The sequence below is a fragment of the Platalea leucorodia genome (genome assembly GCF_965183815.1).
Source record: "Platalea leucorodia genome assembly, chromosome: Z".
Taxonomy (NCBI): Eukaryota; Metazoa; Chordata; class Aves; order Pelecaniformes; family Threskiornithidae; genus Platalea; species Platalea leucorodia.
Genome location: NC_138858.1, coordinates 92,151,913 through 92,178,553, shown reverse-complemented (window position 1 = coordinate 92,178,553; position 26,641 = coordinate 92,151,913). Strand labels below are relative to the sequence as shown.

The 26,641-nt window shown below is 42.1% G+C and overlaps 1 protein-coding gene across 1 annotated transcript in view; it reads right to left on the bottom strand.

Annotated features, from left to right (window-relative positions):
• The window catches only part of LOC309602178 (netrin receptor UNC5D), a gene marked incomplete at both ends in the record, with an annotated part of 167,305 nt that overhangs the window by 25,874 nt on the left and 114,790 nt on the right, over positions 1–26,641 (bottom strand). Inside the window, 7 exons of the mRNA XM_082335565.1 lie at positions 1,142–1,226; positions 3,730–4,107; positions 6,156–6,341; positions 12,318–12,350; positions 19,921–20,085; positions 21,379–21,546; positions 22,363–22,543. Of these exons, the coding sequence (XP_082191691.1) occupies positions 1,142–1,226; positions 3,730–4,107; positions 6,156–6,341; positions 12,318–12,350; positions 19,921–20,085; positions 21,379–21,546; positions 22,363–22,543 (1,196 nt within the window). The remainder of the gene's footprint in view (positions 1–1,141; positions 1,227–3,729; positions 4,108–6,155; positions 6,342–12,317; positions 12,351–19,920; positions 20,086–21,378; positions 21,547–22,362; positions 22,544–26,641) is intronic.

Genomic DNA, 26,641 nt, shown 5'->3' with positions numbered 1-26,641 from the left:
AAGGCCACCACTAAACCATGTCCCTAAGCACCACATCTCCCTGGCTTTTAAATCCCCCCAGGGATGGGGACTCAGCCCCTGCCCTGGGCAGCCTGGGCCAGGGCCTGACAGCCCTTTGGGGGAAGAAGTTTTTCCCAATACCCAACCCAACCCTGCCCTGGCGCAGCTTGAGGCCGTTCCCTCTCGTCCCATCGCTTGTTCCTGGGGAGCAGAGACCGACCCCCCCGGCTCCAGCCTCCTTTCAGGCCGTTGCAGAGAGCGATGAGGGCTCCCCTCAGCCTCCTCTTCTCCAGGCTGAGCCCCCCCAGCTCCCCCAGCCGTCCCTCCCCAGCCTTGTGCTCCAGCCCCTGCCCCAGCCTCGCTGCCCTGCTCTGGCCACGCTCCAGCCCCTCCATGGCCGCCTTGGGGTGCGGGGCCCAGCGCTGAGCACAGCATTTGAGGGGCGGCCTCACCAGTGCCCAGCGCAGGGGACGATCCCTGCCCTGCTCCTGCTGGCCACACCATTCCTGATACAAGCCAGGATGCCATTGGCCCTCTTGGCCACCTGGGCACCCTGCTGGCTCATGTTCAGCGGCTGTCAACCAGCAACCCCAGGCCCTTTCCCGCTGGGCAGCTCCCAGCCGCTCCTCCCCACGCCTGCAGCCGTGCCTGGGGTTGGTGTGCCCCCAGGGCAGGACCCGGCCCTTAGTACCTACGTACCACAGGGTCACTCAAACTGATGACCTGGATAGTGAATTTTAACCTGTTGTCTGCATGAGAGTCTACGGACCCAAAGGTTCTGTACCAAGCAATTAATGAAAGCGCCTGTGCTGTTAGTAGACTTGCATGACATGTCTGCAAATAAAAAATGCTAAAATCATCGACTCAGAATTCCGCACTCAATCTCCTTCAGGTATCCCATCCTTTAACAGCATTTGCAATAATTCCACGTGATTTCACAGAAGCATCGCACAAAGACCATTTTTGCTGTCAGTTATACAGATACGGCATATGTCACGACAGCATGGTCACACCAGCAGCAGGGAAGATGGAGTGACTCTTGCCCTTTCCGTTCCTTTAGACCGTGTTGACAAGAAACGCGTGAAATGAGACAGTTCCCCAGAATCTGGATGTGTGTGTGCGTTTTCTCTGTACTTCTTACCTGGACTCCTTTTGAGTGATGGCAAGATAGATTTCCCACGAGCTCTCCTCGGGAATAGCTCCATGCGGTATCAACAAACTGACTCCTACAAAAGAGCAAGGGCAGAACTGACCTTTGGGAAAGGCACTGGATGTAAAGAACAACGCGCAATTGGCCTCTGATTTACAAGACCTAGAGAGGCCATCTACTAGGGCAGAAGAATGCTCTGAAATAGTGGTTCTGACTACAGCGTTATCAGATGAAGGGAAAATACATTATTAGTATGATCCACATACTTATTCATATTTAACTGTCTTAGAGCCTGGAATTATATAGGACTTACACGCGTAAAAACTTCTTGCTCCAACAGAGCTTTTAAATAATTGACTTCCCGTTGTTTTGTGTCACTAAATGACAGCGGATTCATAGTCTAGATGTGACTGAAGGCTTCACTTCATCCTTGGGTACAGGCAGGCTCTTTGTCTACTTCACCACTTACACAAAAGGGGATAATTTATGGAAACAAAAGGTTCCATCAGCTGTTTCCTTAAGGCTTCCAGCAAGAGTCGCCTGTAATCCCAGTCATTTTGGCGGTCCTGTTACCCTGACAGGCTTTTATCCGATGCAGCAACAGAACAATCTCTTTTGAGTTCCCTATTTAATTGTTAAATATAGGCAAAAGCATGTGTGCCCTTGGTAATTTTTACGTTAGCCTTTGCCAGTTTCTGAAAGGCGGTTAGGGCAAGCCAGTTACGCAAGATTGTAATCATTTGTTGACTCTCTCATTTGCCAAAATGCCTCTTAGTGGTACACACCTTGTCACCTGCACAGCTCCATGTTCTACAAGACACGATCATGGTTTAAACTTTTCTTGCCCCTTTCTGACTTTGAAATCAAATCTGATAATTCTAGGATCACAAGCAATCTCAAAATGGAGAGACCACCAACGAAATTAATCTGAATTTGCATGGAAATCACCATACCTTTTGTTCCCAACATAATGACTGGTAAATCCAAGTGATATGATTTTCCTTTTACTCCACTAGTATAAATTAGAAGTTCACAAAGATGCTTTCCACTGGGGACCAGTGAAATGAAACTGTTGTATAGCATACTCAGTACAGGAAGACTACATTTTACTTTGCGTATGTCACACAATGCAGAACCTCAGCTAAGTAGTAATATGATTGCACTGTAATTTACAATTAGCTAGCAAATTTGATCTTACATAAATAGGCAGAAGGAAGTACATAAATTGCAAGCGGACCAAATATGTATTTAAATAATCTAATTGATGGGATTATCATTATATAAAGTAGCTAAATATATAGTATGAGGGACTTCTTAATTTATGGCTTAACTGACTTAGTGCCTCTGCCTTTGTAATATTCATTCCTGAACATAAAAACAATCTGTGAAGAAATGAACACATCCCATGTGTTGTGCACGATTGTACACTAAATATTATATCCCTGAATTATATGCTGTTATCAATCTTCCCTAAATACAGACCACATTTTTTATGGTAACCTTTAAAGTACCTGTTTTATGAAACATGAAGGATAAAAGCTCTAAAGCATTCAGTTCAACTAGGTACTAGGAGATAAGCCTGGCCACACTAGTCAAATGAAATCAAAGCTGAATTTAAAGTGAATAAAGCTCACCAGAGTTTGAAAGATACCCTCTTAGCTAGCAACGGTGGTATCTGGCTAACATCTGCTACATTTGCCATTTTGAAAAAGGAAGTGTCCAACATAAGGAATTTTATTCAGCATGATACGAACATGGTGATGTAGTGCAACATACTGCAGGGCTATGATTTTAACATCCTTTATTTGATTCTAATTTGGTGCCGTGTGTTTTCAGCTAATTTAACAAACAATTTCTTAAGCCTAAAATACGTCTCACAAAACTTTGAAGTCACAAAACAAACTCTACTGCTTAAACAATGCAAATTGAGCATCACTACTGCGATGTTTCAGTGCATAGCCCAATCCTGAAATGCCAGTTGACTTTGAAGTGCCCCACTATGGAAATCTGTTAAGCTATTAAGCTAAAAGAAAAAGAAAACCAGAAAGCCAGGAGTAAATACTAACGAAGGCTGTGCTAGAGTTTTCATCCAGCGTGGAAGCTATTCTCCAGAGAGGTCTGTTTGTTATACGCTGCAGACTTCAGTAACATAATGAAGCCTGACGACGTTAACGCAGTCAGACGGTGCTGCATGTAGATTCTGCTTCGAATATGACCCCATTATACAAGATGCTGATGCAATATCGACCTCCTTCCTGGGGAGCCCTTCTTTTGGATCAGGATCCAAGTAAGCAACAGCTTTGATTAATTTGACTTTCATGCTGAAGACATCAAGCGAAGCAGTAATTTATAACAGTTCAAATAGGTATAAGGCCTCTTTACTACTCATCCCAAGCTTTGTTCTGATCAGTCATCTCCTGCGTGGGCAACATGCTCTACTTCCCAAAATCTGCATTCAGGGAGCCCGTATGCTTTCTTTTCTTGCCTTTTTTTTATTTAGTTATGGAGCACTACACCAGGCAAAATAAATTTAATCTGAAGTTATTTTATGTGCTTTTAGTGAGAAAGGGTCTACCCACCTGTGTTTGGAACCACTAAACGGCCACCCAGGTGTCCAAAAATGGCAGTTGTCTTCAGCTCGCTTCTCGTTGAAATAGAAGACAGGTTCTGAATATACGTTGCCTTGTTTCTAGCCTGTATTGTACCAAAAGCTCTATTATTCCCATGAGGAAAAGTCCCAGAATGTGCCTTTCCGTGATATTCAGCCCTCTCTGTCACCCCTAGGGACACCATGAATGAACTCTGAACTTTGACTTTGATGTCCGACAGCGGGTTGAACAGCGAAGACTCTGTCATTAGCTCCTTGTCCATGGGATCCTGCAGGCAGATTGGCCCGCTGTACGTTCTGCTCACTGTCAAGTCCGGCTGCATGGAGGAGTTCAGAAGCAGGGAGTTACCTGGCAGAGGGAAGCAGATCAGGGAGTTGGTTACTGTATTAGGATGTTACATCTGAAATCGCTTTCTGACCTCGCCACCCTTTCCTTTTTGACTTGCTCTTCCTTCCCGATACTCTCACAGCTCAAAATCACATAAGGTAATGTTAAAAAAACAGATGAAATGATGCAGTAGATCTAACAGGTACTTGATCGCTATGTTTTCCGCACTTCAGGCAACTCCAGAGTGCGTGAATACAAGAAGGCACTTCCTTCTTGGCTTGTATTCAGCTTTGTCACTATGCCCTCCCCCCCCCCCTTTTTTTTTTTAATTAAAACCCATTGGGTGAAAACACATCTTCCTGCAGACCTTTTCTGTGAGCTTGGATGAAATGATAGCTTCATGCCTGAGGGCAACTGGGTTGAAAAGAAAGTGGGACAAGAGTAATAGAGGGAAAAATACCACAGTTATTCATGTAGGAGCATTTTAGCTCAGACAACACAGAAAAAAAAGAGAAGGAATGGATAGATTTAGGGCCTGTATCCTTTAGCTGGTTTGGTCTTTTTTGGTCTTTCTTTGTTTGTGTTTGTGGGTGGGGTTTTGTTGGTTGGTTGGTTTTTAGTAAATAAAAGTTTTCCCAAGGAACTAATCTTCTGGAAATGATCTGTACTGCAACCTTGAAAATTTGATCACTTTAAGGGACTGCAGGTTGGGTTGCTAACATTATAAATACATTTCTCCAAAGAATAAAATTCGGATCACTCTAGTCCATTGTCCGTATGTCACTATTGTGCTCTCTTTTCTCAGCAAACTGAACAGAAAAATGGCCTTTTTTCCAGCTGAATTGTTTGGTTTACAAATGCTCTTATTTCAAAAACCCACAGACAGAGAACCCACAGTAAATGAAACTCAACTAACAGCATCCCGGCATAGGAGAAACTGGCGTGCTCAGATATTTTCAGAGTGTTCAGAACTAACGGTTTTGAAACATTAAGTCAAACAATTCCCCAGACTCAACACAAGACTTTCATGGCAAGCTGAACAACAAAGGAAAAAGTTACTATTTGAGACTGTCATTGAGAATTACATGACACTAATTAAAGGCTTGGATTTTTAAATGAATGAATAAACATCCTTCAAACATCCTTGTCTACCAAGCCCTTTTTCCAATTTCTTGCAATTTATGCTTGGTGAGAAACGTCTTCCAGAAAATAAAGGAACTGTAAAAACAACAACACAAAAAACCCCTCAAACTCTTCAACATATTTCACTTTTCCGAAGAGAGAAGAGACGTGGGGATACTTTCACACCCCACCAACACACCCACCCACCCACAATAAGGCAGGTCTCTCTGTTAGAATGTCAGTACAGAATTAAAGAAACATACTATTTTAAAGTAATTACCGTTTGTATTCCTCCCCGCCTTTCTGTTCAAAGGAAGTCATATTCCAGAAAACATCTGAGTGCTGTTTTTAGTAAAAGTAAATATTTCTTCCATATTTTATTGTTTTGGTGGCTTTCTGAAGTTGGTTGGTTTTTTTTTTTTTTTTCTAAATCAATACATTTATTTCCCACAGACTTCAGAATGTGGATGTTTGCGTGCTACCAGCAGCTTATAAAAATACTTAAAGTTTGGGTTTCTCAAATTAACAGTGAAAAACGAATCACTTTTATTGGAGTAAAGAAAACAGAAGATCTGTAACTGCATAGGAAGGAACTACAGACATGCTTTCTGGGTCTGGTTTGGTTTGCTTGATTTGTTTGGGCTTTTTGTAAGCCACAAATGTCAGTGTAGAAACTAGTGACAGTATTTCTAAAGCACGCAGAGTGTGGTCAAGAAAGACGATGTATTTTTTCCAAGTGGCCATGACAGATCAGTAGCAGAGACAGTAAGAGAGGGTTCTCACCACCAGATCCCATTCCTTGTACTGCAGCCGCCCTTCCCTGGCTTTCCACGCATCTGCTCAGCAGTAAGCTAGAATGCCCTCCCACAGCCAGTCACTGAATATGAGCTTAGAATCTCTTTGCAGTAGGAGCTCTGGAGGGAAGGAAATGAAATCACAACACTAACCTTGTCTGACTGTTTTAAAATTAAATGTCTGGAAGCCTCCTGTCAGTGCAGATGAATCAATCACATCCACGCCGTACTCACTCTGACTCCGTCTGTAAAGGGTAACGCCAACCACCAGCACAGCTACAGCAATGACTGCTGCTCCCAGGCCGGAGTACAAGGCAATGTCACTGGCAGTCTCAATGTCTGAAAGGAGAAGCGGGTACCAAGTCAGCAACGCTCCCAAAAACGTTCCGAGTGGCGCGGGCTGGCCGTGAGCAAAGGGGATTATAGGAGGCCAGGGAGGTAAAGCGTGAGACATAAATGTGGAGCAGATCACAGCAGGACAGCGGAGCACAAAGGAACACTGAAAAGCAAGCATTTGAGAGCATGAGCAAGTTTCCTGATGCATCACTCCATACAGGTTATTACCTTACATTGCTGTAGGGATTGCATCACGGTCTTTACAGTTTTTTTTAAAATGGGAGAGTTGGACTTGTCACAGTCAGAAGCAGAGCGCTTACCGCTAAATAGCCTTCCCTCCCATCAGCACACATTGCTAGCTTGGGCTCCTTGCTGAGGTATGCCAGCGTTTCCCATTCCAGCCCAGCAGATCATTAAGGTACGGTAACACAGCCCTTAACGGGAGGACGTGGAACAACTGCAGCTAGGGAGGGCTGCGTTAGCTATCGGCACGAGGCTCACCTGTCACTAGCTTCTAGGGATATGGAAGTTTTAGGTCTGAATTCTGGAGCTAATCCAGGAGGTTATGAATCCTATGAAAGATCGCAGTGAAGATTTCCCTTTCCCCTCTCTTTATTTTCGGTGTGAGCTTTAGTACAAGAAGGAACAGTCCATCCTCTCACAGCTCAGAGAGGGGCTGAGGAGATCCCACTTATCTTCTTGGATTCCTGCAAGCATCTTCAATCTTTAAAAACAGGTTGGAAGCCAAACCTTCCCTGTGATCACACCTGTGCATTAAGCTTACGACCGAGTTTTCTAAGACTTCAAACTTTTACAGCAGAGAAGAAGAATTCATTGCTTTGAAAGAATGAATCCAAATGAAACCTGCAATATTATGTAATTGAATTACCCAGTCCCGCTATTCTCGATCTTCTGGGATTTGGGACCACGTACCATGAAATTAAATTACTTGGCAAGCACACTTAGTGGGTCCTTAGATAGATCCTTAATGCCAAACTCCAGTTTAGAGGAGGAGATAATCAGGTATTCACCCTATACATCATGTTATCCTGCGATGCGGTGGTGCTGCTGTCAAGCGAGAAGCACTTGGTACAGAAAGTGCGTTTATTTATAACACATGACAGTGACGAAAAATAACTAGGAAATTCAGACTACTCAATATCAGTAAATAAACTGCAATGTACAGAAATAGGGTAGGAAGCTAAATCCAGCATTTAATAAATAGCCAATTACTGAAATTACTTAATTAGTATTTGGGAGGAGGCTTCTGTTGCCTATGTATTTTTCTGCAGAAAGTCAGACAACTTCATTTTAGCTGCATTTTTAAAATGAACATGAAACTTGAGACCATTGAGATGAAAGAAATGAGGACCTACGGACAGCATCAGAAGAGCTAGTTTTCCTGGCTCACCAGTTTCTTAGGGGCACTGAACGCCTGACAACTCACAACACGAGCAGCTGACCGCCCTGGGAAGGCACGCCGGCTGCCGGACGCAGCGGCTGAGTACCGACTGTTCTCCAGTGTAAGTGAAATGCCATATGCATTGCAGCAGCAAGGAAAGCGAGTACGCAAACACTGCGTTAAGTGGGCTGGAGCACATGGGAGATTTGCTGTGAATAAGGCGATGTAACTGATTTTTTTTAGTTGGGCAGTTAAAAGTAAACCAAACTGTTTGGCTCAGACTTCCTTAATAGAAAATACCCTTTCCATCCCCATTCTCAAACTGTTCCCAGTCAACCCCGAATACAACATTCCAACATCCCATTCAGCCCAAAAGAAATGTTTTGAAATCAGTTTTACTAGGACCACTATTTAGCCCAGAAAATACCTCTGCAGTTGTTGAATAGTCAAATAACCTCATACTGAAAAACGTTTGTTTTTAACATGTTTAGAACTTGCCGAGAAGGGAAAAAAAAAACAAAACCACAAAGTTTCCATGCAAATACCAGCTTTCAGAAGAAATCCACCTTCTGTGGTATGTCACGACAACTAATCACAACTGAATAAACTTGTAAGTAGCTCTTATCAGACTTCTTAGAACATTGCAATTGCCACACAAGATCTACTAAATAAATTACTAGAGAAAAAGATTTTTTTTCTGGGGCCTTTTTTCCCATTTTTTCCATGAGATGCCCCCTTGAAAAATGTTCTAAAGAGCATTTTAAGCATTTTAGGTTCAGAGTTAGGAATTCTAGAAAGTAAGCTGTTAGCTGACAGTGTAAATTTATTAGACTAACTGTGACGCCCATATTCGCTTAGGCTAGATGGAAAAAGTAAACGCAAAAAGACAGGCTCACAAAGGAAGGCTGGAAGTACCTCAGATCAAACCAAGGCTACCTGAATCCCAATCCGACACCTTAATCACATACTGCTTCACCTCCGTGTTATCCTCTAGTATCGGGTGCAGAAAGAAAAGTACAGAAACCAATTGCGTTTCTAGTCCTTCCAATTTTCTATTCCCAAGCTATTATGTTGTTACAGGGAATTAATTATGAAACTCTGTGGTTGACGCACAGTGAGTCAGCCAAGAGAAGGAACGCCATATATCTCCAGTGGTAGAAGAAACCTAGCAGCGAGTGGGTTCTCCTTTCTCGAGAACCGTAGTGAGCTGGTAGTTATTTCACCATAAAACATCTTTAAGTCTTCCATTTTGATCATTACTTTGAAACAGAAAAGTGCTGAAGATCTGAATTACCTCATCTACCTTCTTGGGATAGTAAATTATAAAATCTGAAACACGCCGAAATAGCCTATCTGTAAGAAATTACTGCCACCATAATGGCAACGGGTAGCAAATACGGGAGTTGATCTTTCCTCATCAAAACCAGAATATAAACCACACCTCAATTCTCACCTGTGAGTAACTGTAATTTATAACTCTAAATCTACTTAAATAGTTCAGCTTCTTCTTTTCAATCAGTTCAGATGTCAGACAGTTTAAATTTTATACTTTTATAACTGCACAAGACTTGGACATGGGGGGTTAAAGATGAGAGCAAGAATACAGAATTTTAAAAAATGAGAATACTTTGACTCAAGCAAAATTCTTCTGGAGAGCAGAATTTTGGTTTCAGTGAATGCTTTTAAGTATGCCTAGAACTTGAACTTGACACTTTAAATGATGTGATTAAAAACTCTTACAGTTATTCTTTCTGAATTTTCTTATCTTTAATAAAATGGTCATTGTTCGGTTTCACGGACGACCTGGGAGAGTTGTTCCAGTGTTCCCGTAACTATTCCACTGCAAGGGAAAAAACCCACCCACAAACCCACAGTAACTAACACACGGAGTTCAGAGGAAAAGGATAACCTTTTCAGAACTTAGCAGATTTTTAAATAGCTTTATCTTAAAAGAGTAAAACAAGAGCGACGTGGTATGCCTTTGAATTGTTCCTATGGAACACAACTGCTTAAGAAGGGGGACTTTCATTTTTATTTAGGATGTCAGTATTTCTTTAGAAACAAATACTGGTTTTTAAAGTAATTTTAATCTCTTTCCCTTTCTATCTTTTCTTATGGATAATTCCTTTTCCATTGGAGACTAGACATTAAAGAAAAAAGAAACGCACGGCAAATTTGGGGAACGGGGTAATTTTCTGCTTTTGTTTTTTCCCAGAAGGGAAACAAAGTGAAAAACAAACAAACTACAAAAGAAAACATTTATAGTCAACCAATTACTGTTTAATGAACTGCATCCTCCCAGCCCAGAGGAGGTAGGGACTCTGGTAAAGCACTACGAATTTTATACATTTCAGTTCAGGATACATGTTTGCGGTAATTGTAGCCTATATTTCACTCCACCTCCTGACACTGTTACACAACATTTATTGAAAGCACATTTGATGGTAATGAAGTTTCTATTAACTATGATTAAGTTCCATAAAGCACCTGAAGATAATTTAAGATGTGCAGGAGCAGAAAATGAAACATTTGGTTTAGTACATTAGGAAACGTAATTGATTAAATTATCTCATTTACAATAAGTGCTTTCCAGGAGCTATGCAGGGCATACGTTTCCCCCCATCTACCATTAGAGTTGGCTAGGAGATGTGAAGGACCTTTCCAGCTTCCCATCCTCCCCCACTTTTCTGTCCCTCTCACTTCTGGTGCCCCTCAGCAACTTGGAGTCCATGTCTTCATCGAGCCAGTCGGGGAGAACCAGGATCAACAGTCAGAGAATCGTGTAAGAGGGAATTTAGTAGAACAGGTTGTTTCTCAATTATCTTCATAATTGACTTTGATTTTGCATCAATGATGATTCATTGTAGCCTTAACCTAAGTTCCTGTTTCGCTGAACAGCAACAAGCTGTATTACATGGTTCTAGCCCCACAGCTATCAAGAAACCCTTTAATTCTCCTACGTATCTTATATGCTAAAATCAATTCCATTAAGGTTTCGTTTTTAATAAACCAGAAAATAAAGCGATTTGACTGATATTCTGTCAAGATTCTCTAATTAAATGGGAACTGGGCAGACAGATAAACAAACAAAAACCCATCAATTGCCTGAGCTAAGTTATGACATGGACCAACTGTACGTGACCAGTTAGGAGATGGTTCCATCAGACAAAGAAAACAAAATTGAAGAGGCTTAAGCCGCCAAGGCAACCACGGCACATTTCTGAGCTACCTGAATTTCATTTTGCGTATCCTCAGAAATACTTAAGAACTGGAAATGTAAAGGAGAAATACTCTGATGCCAGCTTTCTACGCGTTTGGAACTGTTTAATGGGTGACGCCGGGTGGCTGTCACGCGCCCTACGGAACTACACCACGTTGAAAACGGGGAGCTTTTAAAAAGCCAAACACCTTTCACTCCCTGAGGGTTGTAGCCATCTCGGACAATAACTGTGCTCCTCTATAATTGTTATTTCTATTGCATCGCATTTTTGCTGCAATTTAGTTCCGTTCCTTTGTAAGTAGTTACAAAGTTATCTGTGGATAACAGGGATTTGAACTGGACCAGGTCCTTTAAAACTCATTTTATCAGGCAGAGGAGTGCTCTGGGGTCTGATAACCAAACAGGCTTTGTTCAAGCCAGCAGGAAATTGTGCTGCAGAATGTCTTGCCATTGCAGCCTACAGCATGTGAGCTCAAAGCAAATACAGTTCAGGTTAGGATTTCCAGATGTTTTCCTAATGATTTAGGGCCCAAGTTCCATGAAATTTCAAATAATCCGATCACCCTATGCCCCTATATCCTGGGGGAATACTCAGACTTAAAACCTACATATTTTACAATACGTAACAGAAGAATCTGTCTTCAAAGAAAATATAAACAGCTGCATGTGTTACTTCTCAGTACACGTGGATTCTTGTTTTATGTCCTTCAAAGGAATTAAGCCAAAAACGTGTTTATCAATCTATTTGTCAAAATGCAAAGACCATTTTTTGTTGAAAATCAAGCAGTCAAAAATCCTCAAAACTTTGTGTACGGTTTATGAAAGAAAAATAGTCCGTTCACTCCAAACATGCTGCTCTAAACTAACATTCCACTGAAGTCAATGGAAGACTAAGAAACAAGGAGCGCAGGACAGAAGTCCCCCAGGGCCGTACGCGAATGCCATCTCTGTACTCCTCACACGGCAAAGCATGCGAACACCCTTTACCAGTTGATAAATCAGGGCCGAAATGAGCTGAACAAGACCCGACAGAGCCAGTAGCGGAACCAGATTTGAACCAAGAAAGCCAAGCTCCTGTATTAATTTCTTTCTTTCTAATTACAAGTCCTCAAGAGATCACTTTCAAGACCAGCATTCCTGTAGAAAGGGCTCCTAATCAGACACAAATTACTAAAGAACGGTCACTTTTCTATTTTTAGTCTAAACCCTATGATCACAGAGTTGCTAAGAAGATGCTTTCAGTAGATGTGAAAGCCTTTCATATAACCTTCAGTTTTATTTAGCTCCTAAACAAATAAAACAGAATGGCAGAGAAGATGAGAAAAATCATATTTACAAGAGAAAAAAAATAACTTACTTTGGGATTTTATTTCATGAAGAGGTTTTTTATCTGAGAGAGAGAGAGAGAGAGAGAAAGTTGCACTTAATAAATTTACATGGAGCATATCTATTTCCTATATCGCTTCTGTCTAGCTCTGTAAATGGAACATTTTCTCCTTGTTTGCTGACAATATGAATATTTTATGTTGTCCATATTTTTCCCTTCATTTTTTTTTTCCCCTAAATCTCTTTCAGGATATTTCTTTGCAGTAATTTCTCACTTGGTTAGTTCAAGTATTTGTTAGCTTTATTGGATGCTTTTATTTAGAGTATTATACATCTCAGCAATAAGGAAGTTCAATATTTTAAAGCGGATCACTTGGCAAAGAAAGTCAGTTAAGAATTAATTATTTCTTTGTATGTTTGATATCTGGAAAGGTTAGTGATGGACATGTATAATGTATGAAATACCAAAATGCACAATATATTCACATTTATGTATCTAAATATACCCCAATAATGACCTCTATATGTGTATATAAAGAACATACAGAATCAATGTACTACCATACATATGCAAATATATTATAAAATAGGTTTTACACAGTAGTGCATCTCTCAAACATGAGGCTTCTCTGTCTCCCTCGTAATAAGCATTGGAGTTATCCTTTATAACCTAATACCTCAAAAAGTAATCTTTAGAAAAGGGGAGACTCGGGCTTGAGCAGCGCCCGTACTTCACGAGCGCAGACGGCGACAAAGCAGCCCACCGGGCTCGCCCGGCCCAGCGCAGCAGTCGTTGCCGAGACCCTGCTTACGGCTCCGGGTTCTGCGTGGGGTTGCCAGGACGGCCTCCAGGCTGCCCTCGGCACGCTCGGTAAGTACGCTCTCAAGATCAGCTCTGCCAGCCCTTAGTTTCTGGGGCAGTCTGCCTAACTTGGGCAACTATTCCAATGCCTTTTCTTGAAAGGGTGTCTGAAGAAAACCACAAAACACAACACGTAACTTATTTCTGTAACATTCGGCAGAGGCTAGCAGTTCAGCAGAATTAGACTAATCTAATAGACAGAATAAAATGGGGGATATAAATCCTTAAGCAGGTAAGACTAAATCCATTTTGTAGGTGCTTTGTGTTGCAAGGGAATTCCCTTTGGCTGAGCCGTTCCCTGATTTACCGTTTGGATTTGGTTTTGTATGAAGGGTCTGGTACTGGTTACCTCTAGAGGTCGGTTATCGGCACAGTCACTGTTCTGCCATCCCGTGATCTACACTGCGCAACAGTAATGGAAACCACATCAAGGTACAAGATGGTCAGCTTATTGCTTTGCTAGGTGATAACGTAAGCAAACGAATTATGAGGAGCCTTCTATTATTTTTACTATTTGTGAAAATGATTGGTCTGATAATACTTAACCCAAAAGATTCTTGGATTTTGACTTTGCCAAAAGGCCGGGGGTGTGTTTTTCTTCTTGAGATTGTTTTTATTTTTGCTAGGAAATGATGTACCTAAACACCAAATGAATAGTGTCAGACTGGAGCTTTGCAATGGAAACACGTTCGCGCTGCTGGCATACACTGCTGCCTACAGGAAAGGGCCACGGAACCGAAATGCCCTTGCCATATAAATGGTGAGAATGCTGGACCCAGAAGCCTCTTTGCAATATTCAGTATCACAGCTGGTTGAAAAATGAAAAACAAAATTATTGGTGATTTATGATGCATTAGTAAAACCGTGTTTGTAGTTCATCTGCTTACGGCCTACTTGTTTGTTTCTTTTTTGGGAACTGGGAAAAGAAATCAATAGTTTTTGAAGTTATAAAAAATAACTTTAAAGCAAATAGATAAAAGTAAACAAAAAAACTCTAGAAAACCCTCTCTTTTATTGAGCAAAGAAAAAGCTTTCACCTCTGCAAGACAGAGAGAAATCCACCATGGAAAAGTGTACTACCGAGAATACTGGAAGGAATAAACAAGGAAAGAACAAATATGCAAGAACTAGGAAGTTGTTAGGGACTACCGCGAGTTAAAGTGGCCTCGGCATTCAGACTGAGTCCGTCTCTGTTCTTCTCCCAGCTTGGCAGGCCTGGCAATCTTTCATCCCTATCAAACCCCCAAATAATTCCACCTTTCTTCTGCATGTAAGTTCGTATCTATTCACTTGTTACAAGTCCTAGAAGAAATTCCCTGAAAGAAAAGCACTTTCAGTTGCTCCCCAGTTAAGGACTGGACTATCTGGATCCATCCAGAAAATCAAAAAGCAAAGTAAGCCAAACGATGTTCCTGGGAATGAAAGGGCATCATCTTTGTGTTATTCCCAACCTCTCCTGTCGGGGGCTGAATAAAGAACCTTAGAGTACACCGTTCTATCACCGTTTCATTTACTGTCCGCAAATTTGAAAATGCGTGCTAAGGATTAGTATTTCTCCTGCCAGTTCAGAATTAGGCCTACACTTTCCTGGCATCTTACATTCTCACCCTTACTTTCATTTAAGTTCTTATTTGTTAACCAAAGAAATGTTTCATTTCTATTTTTGCCTCACGAAAGGAACAAAGTTAACAAGTTGTGCCTGATAAATAACCTCCAAGAGATTAGCTTTCTGTAGCACAGTACTGCATTTCCTTCACAATTCCCCATGGGACGAAAAGCAGAGCAGAAAAGGCACACACTGGAAGATGAACAGAGGAAAAAGATTTTTAAAAATAGGGTAATTGCATCAATTCCTATTAGCTGAGAAAGCAATTACAGTCCTAAAAATAATCTGACACAAGTAGATACATACAGCCCGACCCATAAAGGAGTAATAGTATCACACTCCAAGATGAAAGGAACAAGAGACACTTAATACTTCGCTCGGTGTGAAAGCCCATGGAAATTCAGCCATCAGAGCCCGGACGCTCCCTGGGACGACCCATCACAGCACAAGGAGGAGAGGCGCTTATTTAAAACACAAAGACGACGTAGGCCAGAGCTGAGCTCAGCTCCACTCATCACCTAACAGCAACAGCTCCTCTATCACTAGGCTCTACCTTCCTCTTGTACTGCTTGGCTCGCTCCGTCCCGGTGAGGTACCGCTAGGTATGATGGATAACACTGACAACGTACTCGACTCCGCTGGCGTAGTTGTTTTCCCACAAAACACCTGGAGATCACTTTTCTGATCCCAGTATTAGGTGAAAAACTGCTGGCATGTGCAGCAGAGAGAGATCTTCCGTTATAGCTGTCTTTTAATTACTTTTAGAGTACTGTTGTTAGTTCAGTTTCCCTAACTCCCATCTCACCTTACAAAAGGAACAGAAATACTTCACCCAGTGAGATTTCTGCCTGGAAAACCCAGCAGCAGCCGCCCCGATATTCAGCATAAGGCGAGACTTTAATTTTGTTCATTTTAAATAGTATTGCTTTGATGTCAACATGTGCATCCCTAGTAGGCTTAGATTTTAAATGGCTTTTCATTTCAATCATAAAATTTGGGTTTTATTACTTATGCCACTTATCCTTTGTAAAATGATTTTGATAGTTCATTTTCAACATTGAAGTTCTATTCTACAGACTTCATGTTTCATAGCTGATACTAAATTGATTAAATCCGTACAAAATTTACTCATATTTTAAAAAATGCTTTTTGTATCTTTTTACCCATAATGATCCATTTATTTATTTTAAAGAAGGCAAGTTCTTTACACATAGTGTATTAAGAACATTTTAAGTCTATTAAGAGCATTTTAAGTCCCATGTGTAGAAAAGTGATTTGCTTCTGCAAGAGAAAGCTTTTGCTATTCCAGACGCTTGTTTTCAGACAGACACCGTTTACTTCGCTTCTGTTGGCACACGGGTGTGCAAAATAGTTACATTTTCTTAAAATCGCATCTATGAAGTGATTCGGAATGTCACGGCAAAGAAAAATAAAAATTCTCCTGCAAAGGCAATGATGAACTCCTGTGCTAATTGATTTCGACTTGTGGGGACATTCTTCTTTTTTACTGCAGCGCCGTTGCTCAGGCAAGGTAGTGGTTCATTAACAGCAATATTATATAGCCACATATATATATTATATAGCCACATATATATATTATATAGCCACAGTATTATATAGCCACATATACAGTGGCTGTACAGACATCAAGCAGAGGGACAGTACGCGATCCAAAGAGCTTGATTTTATGTAAAGCATATGACAATGAAAATAATAATAACAAAATCAGATCATTATTAAAACTCCGTTAGGTGCCATGTTGTAACTATTCCAATAGCCATCTATCAAATAATTTGGTGGTAAGGGCTTGCTTTCAGCGCCTGCTATTGGAGGTCCCAACAGGGCACGTTAGCAGAGGGGCTTCAGTAAAGCAATAGCAGGGAAAGCTGCACTTTATTGTAATCTGTTCTATGGATAAACCGAGACCCTCTGTCTCCAGGCTTGTCAACGCGACATCTGTTATAGGCATTAAATTTAATAACAGAAAAAATAACTACTCTGGCTGCATTATCTGCATATCTCTAACCAGTGATACGACTGGCATGGGATGCTGGGCGTTCGTTCGTTCGTTCTTTCTTTTTTTTGAACTTTGTTTTCTCAGAAGGAAGGTGAATTGGCAACTGGCTCCTTACAGCCTCAAGTTTCTTTGCTTTCAACTCCTAGTGATGTTTCTTTGCAGGACCTTTCTGAAGGCAATCTGCTTTATTTTCCACAGCCAGAACTACTACACTTGTATCTGCTGGAAAAAGCCAACCCCTCCTGTGTCTCATACCCCCTCTGAGGCTACATGAACTGGTTGGACCAGCTGACATCCTAGCCCCCGTCTCTTTCTGTTGAAGGAACTTGCACACAAGCTCCTCACTGAGGCTGCAGGCCATATGGATTTAGATCCCCAGCGCCTTATTCGGAGCTCGGCACTGCTGACCTGTGCTGGGGCTAACGGTTGCTCGTTAAGAGAAAGCAGCCACTTACAAAGCATGTTTTCAGTAAAGGCACAGAACACTGAATGAACGCACCAACACGTACATGAGTTCACCCCTGACAATTTTACAAGGCAGCTTTTATATTTCTTACTATGAAAAACAGTCTTGTTCTGGGAACAGAGACACTTTAAAAACAAACAAACCAACAAAAAAAATCAAACGTTGCACTGGTAACGTGCCTGTGAACAGAACTCCAAACACCCAGTCCCTTTTCCTCTATGTGCAGTGACACCGATAAAGAGATTTCATTTGACCAGTGTGTGAAACCTTTGTCCATACAAAAAGCTTCAGAGGGCTTTATCCTAGAATAGTTCCTGAAAATGCACTCCTAGAATGAGCAGTAAATCTCAGAGGTAGTCCTCAAAAGACAGCTGGCAAGCACACCACCAAGCTTTTGCACTTCTGCGACATCTGAGAAGGACTCGCGCTGGTATTAAAGTGATGACTCAGCACTGAACAGAGCGGGACAGGGACATTCTAAAACCGGCCTGTTGACAGCGTCTGGAGGAACTCCTCAGAGAGCGGCTGAGAACTAAGAAATAAACAGCTGGAGAAGCCACCAACAAAAGCCCACGTGATACCATACCTTGTTGATACAACAACGCTCAGAGGCTCAGTCTGTCCCTGAAACCAACCGTGCTACAAGGACTCTCGGAGTTTCAGCGATTTCCCCCATGGAACGAAGCCATCACCATCATGTAAAATGCATATCGTGACTCTCGGTGCTTAATAACCATAGCTCTTCCCCAGGCCACGGGCTCTTTTCACACTGCGAGAATAAGCACAATTCTGTATTCCCTCCCCTACCTCTAAAGCATAAGAGCAGCACGGAAGATGCCACACCGGACTGACAGGTACCTACGCAATACGAAGGATATTATTCTCAAGGTAGGATAGGCTGTCTGTCCCACCCGCAGCGTTGTTAAGGCTTTCCTTGGAAGCAGTGACCTGAGTAGGGCCACCTTTTATTAACTGGTGGTTCAAAACCACAGAAGGAGCCAACTAGATGGTAAGTCAACTCCTCACTGTCGCAAACAACGGCAAGCGTGCAGACCTCAGCTGCATCTTTTCATGCCCCTTTCAATGCGTCCTTCTGACAGTCTTCCGATGGATACGCTAATCTGCACACGAGTGGATTCTGGATTTATCAAGCCATCTGCAGGGAAGGGCATTCGTTTAATGTATAGGAAGGAGAAAGACCCCAGAAAACATCACGTGATCACCCTGTTGGGCCGCAAAAGCTGAATGGATTGCAGTGCTCACAAATTCTCACTAGTGATTCTTTTTTAAAACATAGGGAAAGAAAAAAGTCTCAATTTCCTTTATGTCCTTTTAAACACTGAAGCTTGTCTGCTTGACGCCTTGGAGCTGGAGAGCTGTTCTGTAACCCGGGAAACTTCAAGTAGTTAGAGACATAGCAAGACTGCTGGGTATTCCCCCCCTCCAAACCCAAACAAAATCTTATTTAATGTCTCAGCTGAGGTATTCGTGTTTCTGAAGCCTGAATAAATATACAGGATGCTATCTGCCATTAAGAAATTATTAAAATCTCAGGGCAAAAAAGGGAGTTCATTTTGTTTACAAAATTCTTTTCCCCATCTCACCACATGTTCTTTATTGAAGAACTGGCTGGGCACAGTGGCCGTGCCTTTCTCTCTAACGGTGCCGGCCAGTATTAGGGAGGTGCACATGGGGGAAGGCCACGGGCACGCGCACGATCGTAAGCACGTATGCGATGGTTAGGAGCACAAGGCATAGGATTTACAGCCACATTCCTTCTGTTGCGTGCATCGTGGTGGAAGAAGGAAATGACAGCTTGGCATAACACAAACATGTATACGCAAAAGGTCGAGAAGGAAGGGTGTAATGCTGTACCATAGAAACAAAGAAATAGGACTATTTAAATACAAAATTAAAGAAAAAGTAGACTTATTTCAGTTAACATCTTTCAGCCCTAGCATTCCTGATTGCTCCCACGGCTGCCATTTCATTGCTAGAAAGCAATGAGGTGACAGTATCACTTCGTGGATCGGGAGCAGCATACAGCGTAGGAATAAACTTCTGAATTTCTCCTTTGTTTTGAGGCTGTGCGCCTGCCCCCGGCTGTTCTGCGACTCCGCAGCTGCAGGCCTGATTTTCTTGGCTCCTAGTTGTTTGTTGATAGTAGCAACTACCAAATGCCAGATGCTTTCCAGACATTTATGAAGGGCAAATCCTTTCACAGGGAACTCACCATGAAGTAGATTTGCCTTTCTTTAACTTCTGCGTTAAAGGCGACAAATGAAGCAACTTTGACGTTAAACAGCTCTTGCACCAAGAGCATTCATGCTGGTGCTTTGCCAATTTACTTGCAAGAAAAGGTAGAAGGCTAAGTAGTACATTCTGTGAAATATGTTGTAGCAAGTGGTCATAATTACACATTGCAAAACCCCTTTATTTGGATTTTTTGAATCATCTGATAATTAATAGGTAAAGTACGTGCTATGCAAACTCAGTGACTCACTATGGATTTCAAAATTCACATATGCAACCCTCTGAAAGCAAGCTATTTTTTCACAGCAATATTTCAGCCAGAAGAGTTGTACTGACACGGGTGTGTGGCAGCTATGCTACGTTACCCGGACTGCAGGATGCGTTTCAGGCCGTACCTCCTAAATGCAATTCGATGCCAACCGTTACTCACCTTGAATGCAAAGCCCTTCGGTGCAGTTCTCGGACTCCTGACTCAAGCCCTCGCAGTACTTCCCTCCGTTCCTCGGAGGCGGTGCGATACATTCCCGAACTCTCAAGTGCTCGCATTCTGGGCTGCACACCGACCACTCGCTCCACACCTCCCAGTTTCCATCCACTGAACGGGGAGGAAGAAAAAACAAGCGTCATCAAACTGGTGTGGTTAAGAGGTCCTACCAAGAATACTTATTTCATAGCTCTCCTCAGGTCACAGCAAGTAAAACAAAGTATAATTCTCAGGAGAAATAAATATAGTTTTAGCAGATGTGAAGTTAAAATCCAGCATTAGAATGTACCACCTCAAGCGTGCAATATGGAAGCTTTCAAAATAGCACCAGTGTGTAACATTCTGCAAATATAGTCAATTAAAACCGCGAGAGGAAACATTTCCTTTGCCACCTAGCTATTGGCTTCTAATGTTTCAATACAAATTCTACCTTAAAACAGGCTGACGTAGAGAGGCCGCATGTTTTTCCTACCAGAGAAACGATGCTGACATTTACAAAAAGAGCGCAGCCGGCCTTGTAGACTTCTGGCCAATGCCCTGAGCAAGCCAGTGGATCAGTATGTTGCTTTGCTGACTGCTTTACAGCTGTCTCTGACCCTGCCCCAGATGAGAAGGGATTCCACAGTTCCCTTTCTTTTTCATGCATAAATCAGATTGAAGAACAGTCAAATGAACACAGACATATATAAATAATACTAAGTTCTTTAAATCCCAGTTCAGGACGTGTTGTATCTAAAACTCATAAAAGCTAGAAGAGAGATTTGCCAGAACCCAGACAAGCTATGCTGACCACAGGCAAACAGAGACTCTTAACACACACGTGCACACCACCCTACTGACTTCCTTTAGCTGCGTATGTGAAACGCCAATGCCAAAGTCAGACAAGGGAGGGTTCGGGTGAACAAAGGAGGAAATGTAGTGTCCAGGGATGTACCACCATGCTCCCTGTACAGCATAAGCTCAATTTCAGAAGGTTAATATACTTGAAAGCAAGCTTTTACAAGCTAAATAATACTTTTAAGTGAAGGTCTCAGCTTAGGTTTCTGCATTTCTCGTTCTAGCGTTACTAACATCACCTCCCCTTGCCCTACACCTCCACCCACGTACATGATTTTTCACATTGAGCCAGTTGCTGTTTTGTTACTGAGAAGTTAGTTAGCTTCCCTGCACGTTAAAGCACTGACAAACCTGGCAGATCAAGCCACCGGTGCTCGTGACTACTGCTCCGACCCTACCCCAGGCTCTGAGCTGTAGTCTAAACAAGGCTGCAAGCATTTCCAATTTCCTTTTTGACCTCAGTGGGCTCTTCAAAGCACTATTGTCTGCCTGGCATTTCAGACTGAAAAAGCTCGCCCGCGAGCGTGACATCCGAAGTTATTCCTTAGCAGACCGTGCATATCTTACCAGGGCAGAGAGAAGTGCAGGTAATTTTCTGCACTGACATTCCTTCACAAAAGGCACCTCCGTTGAGCGGAGCAGGGTTGGTACAGGTCCGTGATCGCTTCTGCCAGCCCCGCCCACAGCGTGCGTTGCAGTTTGACCACTCGGTCCAGGATGACCAGCCTCCGTTAACTGCAAACACAAACATGGAGACATCAGGCAACAAATCTGATCAGATCGTTTCATTCAAAGGCAGAATGTTGTTTTTACATTCTACAGGTAAATTCCAAGCTGCAGTAGGAGCACTGCTACCTATCAGTACACAACTACATAAAGGCCGTGGTGTCAAAGAACACAAATGTTTGTTTTGGAAGAGTAATATGCTAAGAAGCGCAGTGACTGATAGAGTCTGGGAGGGAGGTAAAAGCAGGCACCTCAATTCTCATAAAATATGCTTTGCTTAAATCATGAACAAGACTATTTTAAAAAGGGTGATTTAGGAATGCTCTGCCTCCACCAATAAAACATCACATGTAGTAATAAACATGGAGAGCTACAGAGGATGGTAATAAAGCAACGGTTCTGCTCTTTTGTCCTTTGCTGTGTAACATCCAGATTCACTAGTTAGAGCTCGGACACTGCAGTACCACGGATCCAATTAAGGCAGCCCTTTCTGTACCTCCCTAGGCACGTGCTTCAGGGTTTCCGGATACAGGCACGGCTTCTTTACGTGGTTTAGCTTATAATTGGATCTTTTTAATATCTGGAGCAAGGATTGTTATTATTGATGTAACTTCTGGGAATCCATCGCAAACAAAAACCTCGTCATTCTGACCACTCTAAAGGCAGGCGTGATCTCGGCCCTGAGCAACAGAACTGAGATTCATCAGAACAGGGAGGAGGTTAGCCATCTGATTTAGAACCGGTTGTATGTTAAAAATATAAAGTACTCCAGCAATAAAAGCACACGCATCTACGTTTTCCCATAATTATCCCATTTTCACTGACCATACACCACAACAGTTGCAGACATGCTCCTTCTCTTGGCGACAATGTTGGCAGCCATGCAGGTGTAGTTGCCAGAGTCAGAGAGACGCGCCTGTCGAATGATGAGGTTGTGGTCTGCTCTGGTGTCAATGTTCTCGTCCAGGTTGGAATCTATGGGCTCCTCGTTCTTTAGCCATTCCACCTGGAGAGGGATGGAGCAGAGAAGAACATGAAGTAGGTAAAGAGAAGATGGAAGCAGGAAATCTGCGACATTACATTTCAATTATTTCATTAATAAAGGTCATTGTGATCTTTATTATAAACGTTAAGATAAAAATGAAGCTGGGATGGGATTCCCAAACAGGTACACATTCACAAATTCAGAAAAGCAACTATTCCTATTCTGAAGACCCTAGAGCTTATTAACAAAGGCACAGCAACTGAAATGCTAGGGCACAATTAAAGGACAAATAATAAAAGAAGAAAAAGCAAACGGCAAAGAGCTTGTTCAGAGTTGCAAGTGCGTGGATTATAAGGGAAACGTTATTTTTGCTCTACTGGGAGAAACGGAAAGAAAGATGAGGAAGAGGACAGGGAAAAAGAGCAATTAATCACACTTCTCCTTGTGGTATTAGGTAGGTAGGAGGCTTTAATATTTAATCCAAGGAATCAAGAAGTGATGATAAAAAATACTGGATCATTCTAGTTGAATGTATTTCATCTGCCTTCTGGTTCTCTTCACCATAAGTATTAAAGCTTGAACCTGAAATAATTTTCTTAAATAATTGCATCTTATTATTTCCTCTATATTTGTTCTTGAATCTACACTGTGTATTTTGGTTTTATCGTAACTATTCATTTATTCAATTATTGTCCTATTTAGAGGAGCCTTTTTGGCTTCCCTAAGAGAATGAAAAAACAGGGGGACAAGTCTGCAAACCTGTAAAGCCAACCGAAGGCACTGGACGCCTTGGGCTAACGACCTCCCTAACCTGAGCGGGAAACACTTCCTTTGGCTGAAGGAACAGCAGGAGAGACACGACCGATGGAGCTCAGCACTCCAAGTGCCAGTCAGCTAATGGTGGCCACTTTTTTTTCCCCCGAAACCTGAGAGGAAGGCGGTATGGGATAGTAACTTAGAAAGGTGGATTTTTATTCAAAGAAAATCTCAAACGAGAGAGAATAAGCAATATTTAAAAATACTACTCTCGATATATAGTGCTTTACATGTTCAAACAATTGGACAACGATCAGTTAAGCTTCATAATAGATTGGGATGATAAGTAATAAGTATTATTAATTCCACTTTTTTTGAGAGAGAAACAGACAGAAGGATGAAATCGCTTGACATCACCCACAGTGGAAGAGCTAAGTCATCATAACAGACTCCCAGTTTCCATAAACATTCTTAAACCAGAGACCATTAGCATTTCTTGTCATGGTACAGAGATACCATGAAATGCTGCATATAATATATTTCAAAACATCTCTAGTTCGCCAACCAACGTATCTCTGAGTATACCCAGGAATTATCTGCAAGGCATTTCTCTACTTGAAACGTTAAAAAAAATAGTTAAGGCATGGTAAGCTGCTGTTACAGAAGTGAAAAATTAAAAATAGAAGCGGAATCAACAGATTCTATTAAAAGACTGAATAAATGTGAGTTATTTTAATAGCTTTTCTAGACTTGAAGGAGGTATGGCTGTACCCTGAAGTCAAATACCCTTCTCATCTCAGTTCAGATGAATAACCTCGTTTAGGAACTTGTGGAAGGACTTGGAACTTTGTGGTAATGAGCTTATGGATTTGCTAGCTACAGGCATTCATTAGCACACTGTTCTGCGCAGATGGTCCGCAATTTGTAGATTTTCCAGTTTATAAACAAATCTGCAAACGCTGACCATCAAACCCGCCAGACAGCAGGTTCCCTGTCCAGTAGCATCAGTCATTTTGGTCAGCTGGGGACAGGAGGTGTGTGCCTGACGCCTCCGGAGCTACTCACGTCCCAGCACCACCGCAGTCAGCTGGGAACTTGCCCTGAAACGAACCTAGGCCTGTGGCACTGTTATCCTACAGGGTGACTACGGAATTAAATAAAGGGATTCTTTTACACACCTGTCGAAAGAGGCATTACCTGAGCATGAAGCACATTATACATTTCATACCGCAAGTAGTTAAAAGATTTTAGCTCTACGTCCTCTTTTCCTCAAACTGCAGTTAACCAAAAATGGCAACAAAGACAGAATGTCACCATCAAAGCTTCCATGAAGCATTCAAGACATAGCTGTCTGTTTCTGCATTCTTACAAAGCTGTCTTAACACTGTTTTGTTTTACCTCTCAAATCTTAATGTTTTTTTTATTTTTTAAACAATCTCCTCCACAAAAGTTTAAAGAGTTTTGGAACCACATGACTGTATGCTACAGCGCACACCAGAATCAACATTCAGAGTGCAGTCTCAAGAGGGTGAGTCTCTCAGGTTTGCCCCGCGACATCGAAGGAGGCAGCGCCTGGCACAGGTCCGCTTACTTAGGGAAGCCCAGAGGAGACTTTTCGCCAAAAGTCTCGCTCCCTGAATTTGCTTTCCTTAGTATCGTTAGGAGACGCAATCACGCTTTGTCATGAACTGAGACACCCAGCAGCTTGGGCATCCTAATCTCCACTGCTAGAAGCACCCCGGGAAATCCCGTGGCTAGCATTCGCACTCGCTGCCTTGCATTCCCCAAGCTACGTGACACGGCCGACGCTTTCGCCTGTGTTGACCGCAGACGGCCAGGCACAGCTCTGGAGCTGCAGCCAAACAGCCTGACCACATCCAGTAACGCCGAACTCTTCCCTTAACACCACCTCTCTGAACGTACACATTTCCCTTTGGTCTGAGTAAGATGAGAAACAATCAAGTAATCCATTTACTATTCAGCTTCCCTGCTGCAGTTAACTTTAATACTAATTATCAGAGGGGGTTTCAGCCAAGGAACCAGGAATGCAATTTGAATTACGGATCAGCAGCACTAGCATAAATCAAGTGACAGGAATCCAATGGTCGCAGTCAGAATTAAACTCAGTTTATGTGCAGTGTAATGACAAACATAGTAACATTAAAAGAAATGACAAGCATCTAGTATTACTAGAGTTCATTATTTCACAAGTATGTATATAAATTTTGCATATTGACTCTCATCAGGCCAGGGGCTTTTGCGGGGCGGTGAGGGGGGGCCCTCGCTACTGTTACACTAGCCCTTTGGGCTATTTCTCCTCTAGACAACTTTGCCGGGAGGGAGCGCACACTGATCCACGGTTACTGAGTCTAGGGCTGCAAGGCTTGGTGAATGAAAAACATTTACATTAATGCAAAGCATTTAAAAGAATGATGGTCACGTTGAAGGGAGAACATTAAACAGACGGAACATAAACATGGAAGCGTTGAGAGATGTGCGATCAGAAGATGATTTGTAAGTGAGGGCACGCGTTGCCTTTTGCATATCTGGAGGCTTGATGAGACTGCGAATACTCATCTCTAATTCCAGCCTCCCCTCCCTTGAAGAAAAAAGAGACTTATTCAGACTCCTTCACTGCCTTTGCCTCAGCAGACGAAGGCTTTCAAAGATGGAGAACTAAGGGACGAATGTACAGAATGAACAGATAAATTTAAAGGAATCATGATGACAAAAGGTTGTTGTTACTTGCAGCGATGCAACCATTGGAGACATTCGGCGCACAGGCAAAAAACAGCCAAGCAAAATAAAGGCAAAGAAACCTACAGTGTCTCCGTCCTGAAATGAGGCACGGTGTTCTGAATGGCCAACCTGCAGTGCCTGAGGAGCAGACCCAAAACTCATTAGCATCTAACTTCCCTCGCTTTATCATCAGCGGAGGTCATGCAGTTGCTTGTAACACAGTGAAATACATTTCTTTTTAAGAGTTAGTCTGTCTAAAGATCTTAAATGTTTCTATCTTGAACTAGACTTAAAAACTGCTATAATATGCCATAAGTTTATATAAAGATATCTGATTTTTTCCCCCTGAAATTAAATCTGCTCAGAAATAAAATACGCCCATCCATTTCTAACAAAGGCTAATCACGTAATGATCTACAAAAGAAAGGCAGGGGCAGATATGGATTAACTCAGCTACTGCGTATTGGGTGGCAGCAGATGAATTGGCACAATCAGAAATTTGTTCCAATTACAAGAAGCAATTATCAAAGACCAGCTTACAGCATTATCAAAGTAAAATCAGTTAAATACACCATATCCTAGGCAGATTACGGCAGGAGTTGGCAAACTCTTTCTTTAAAACTA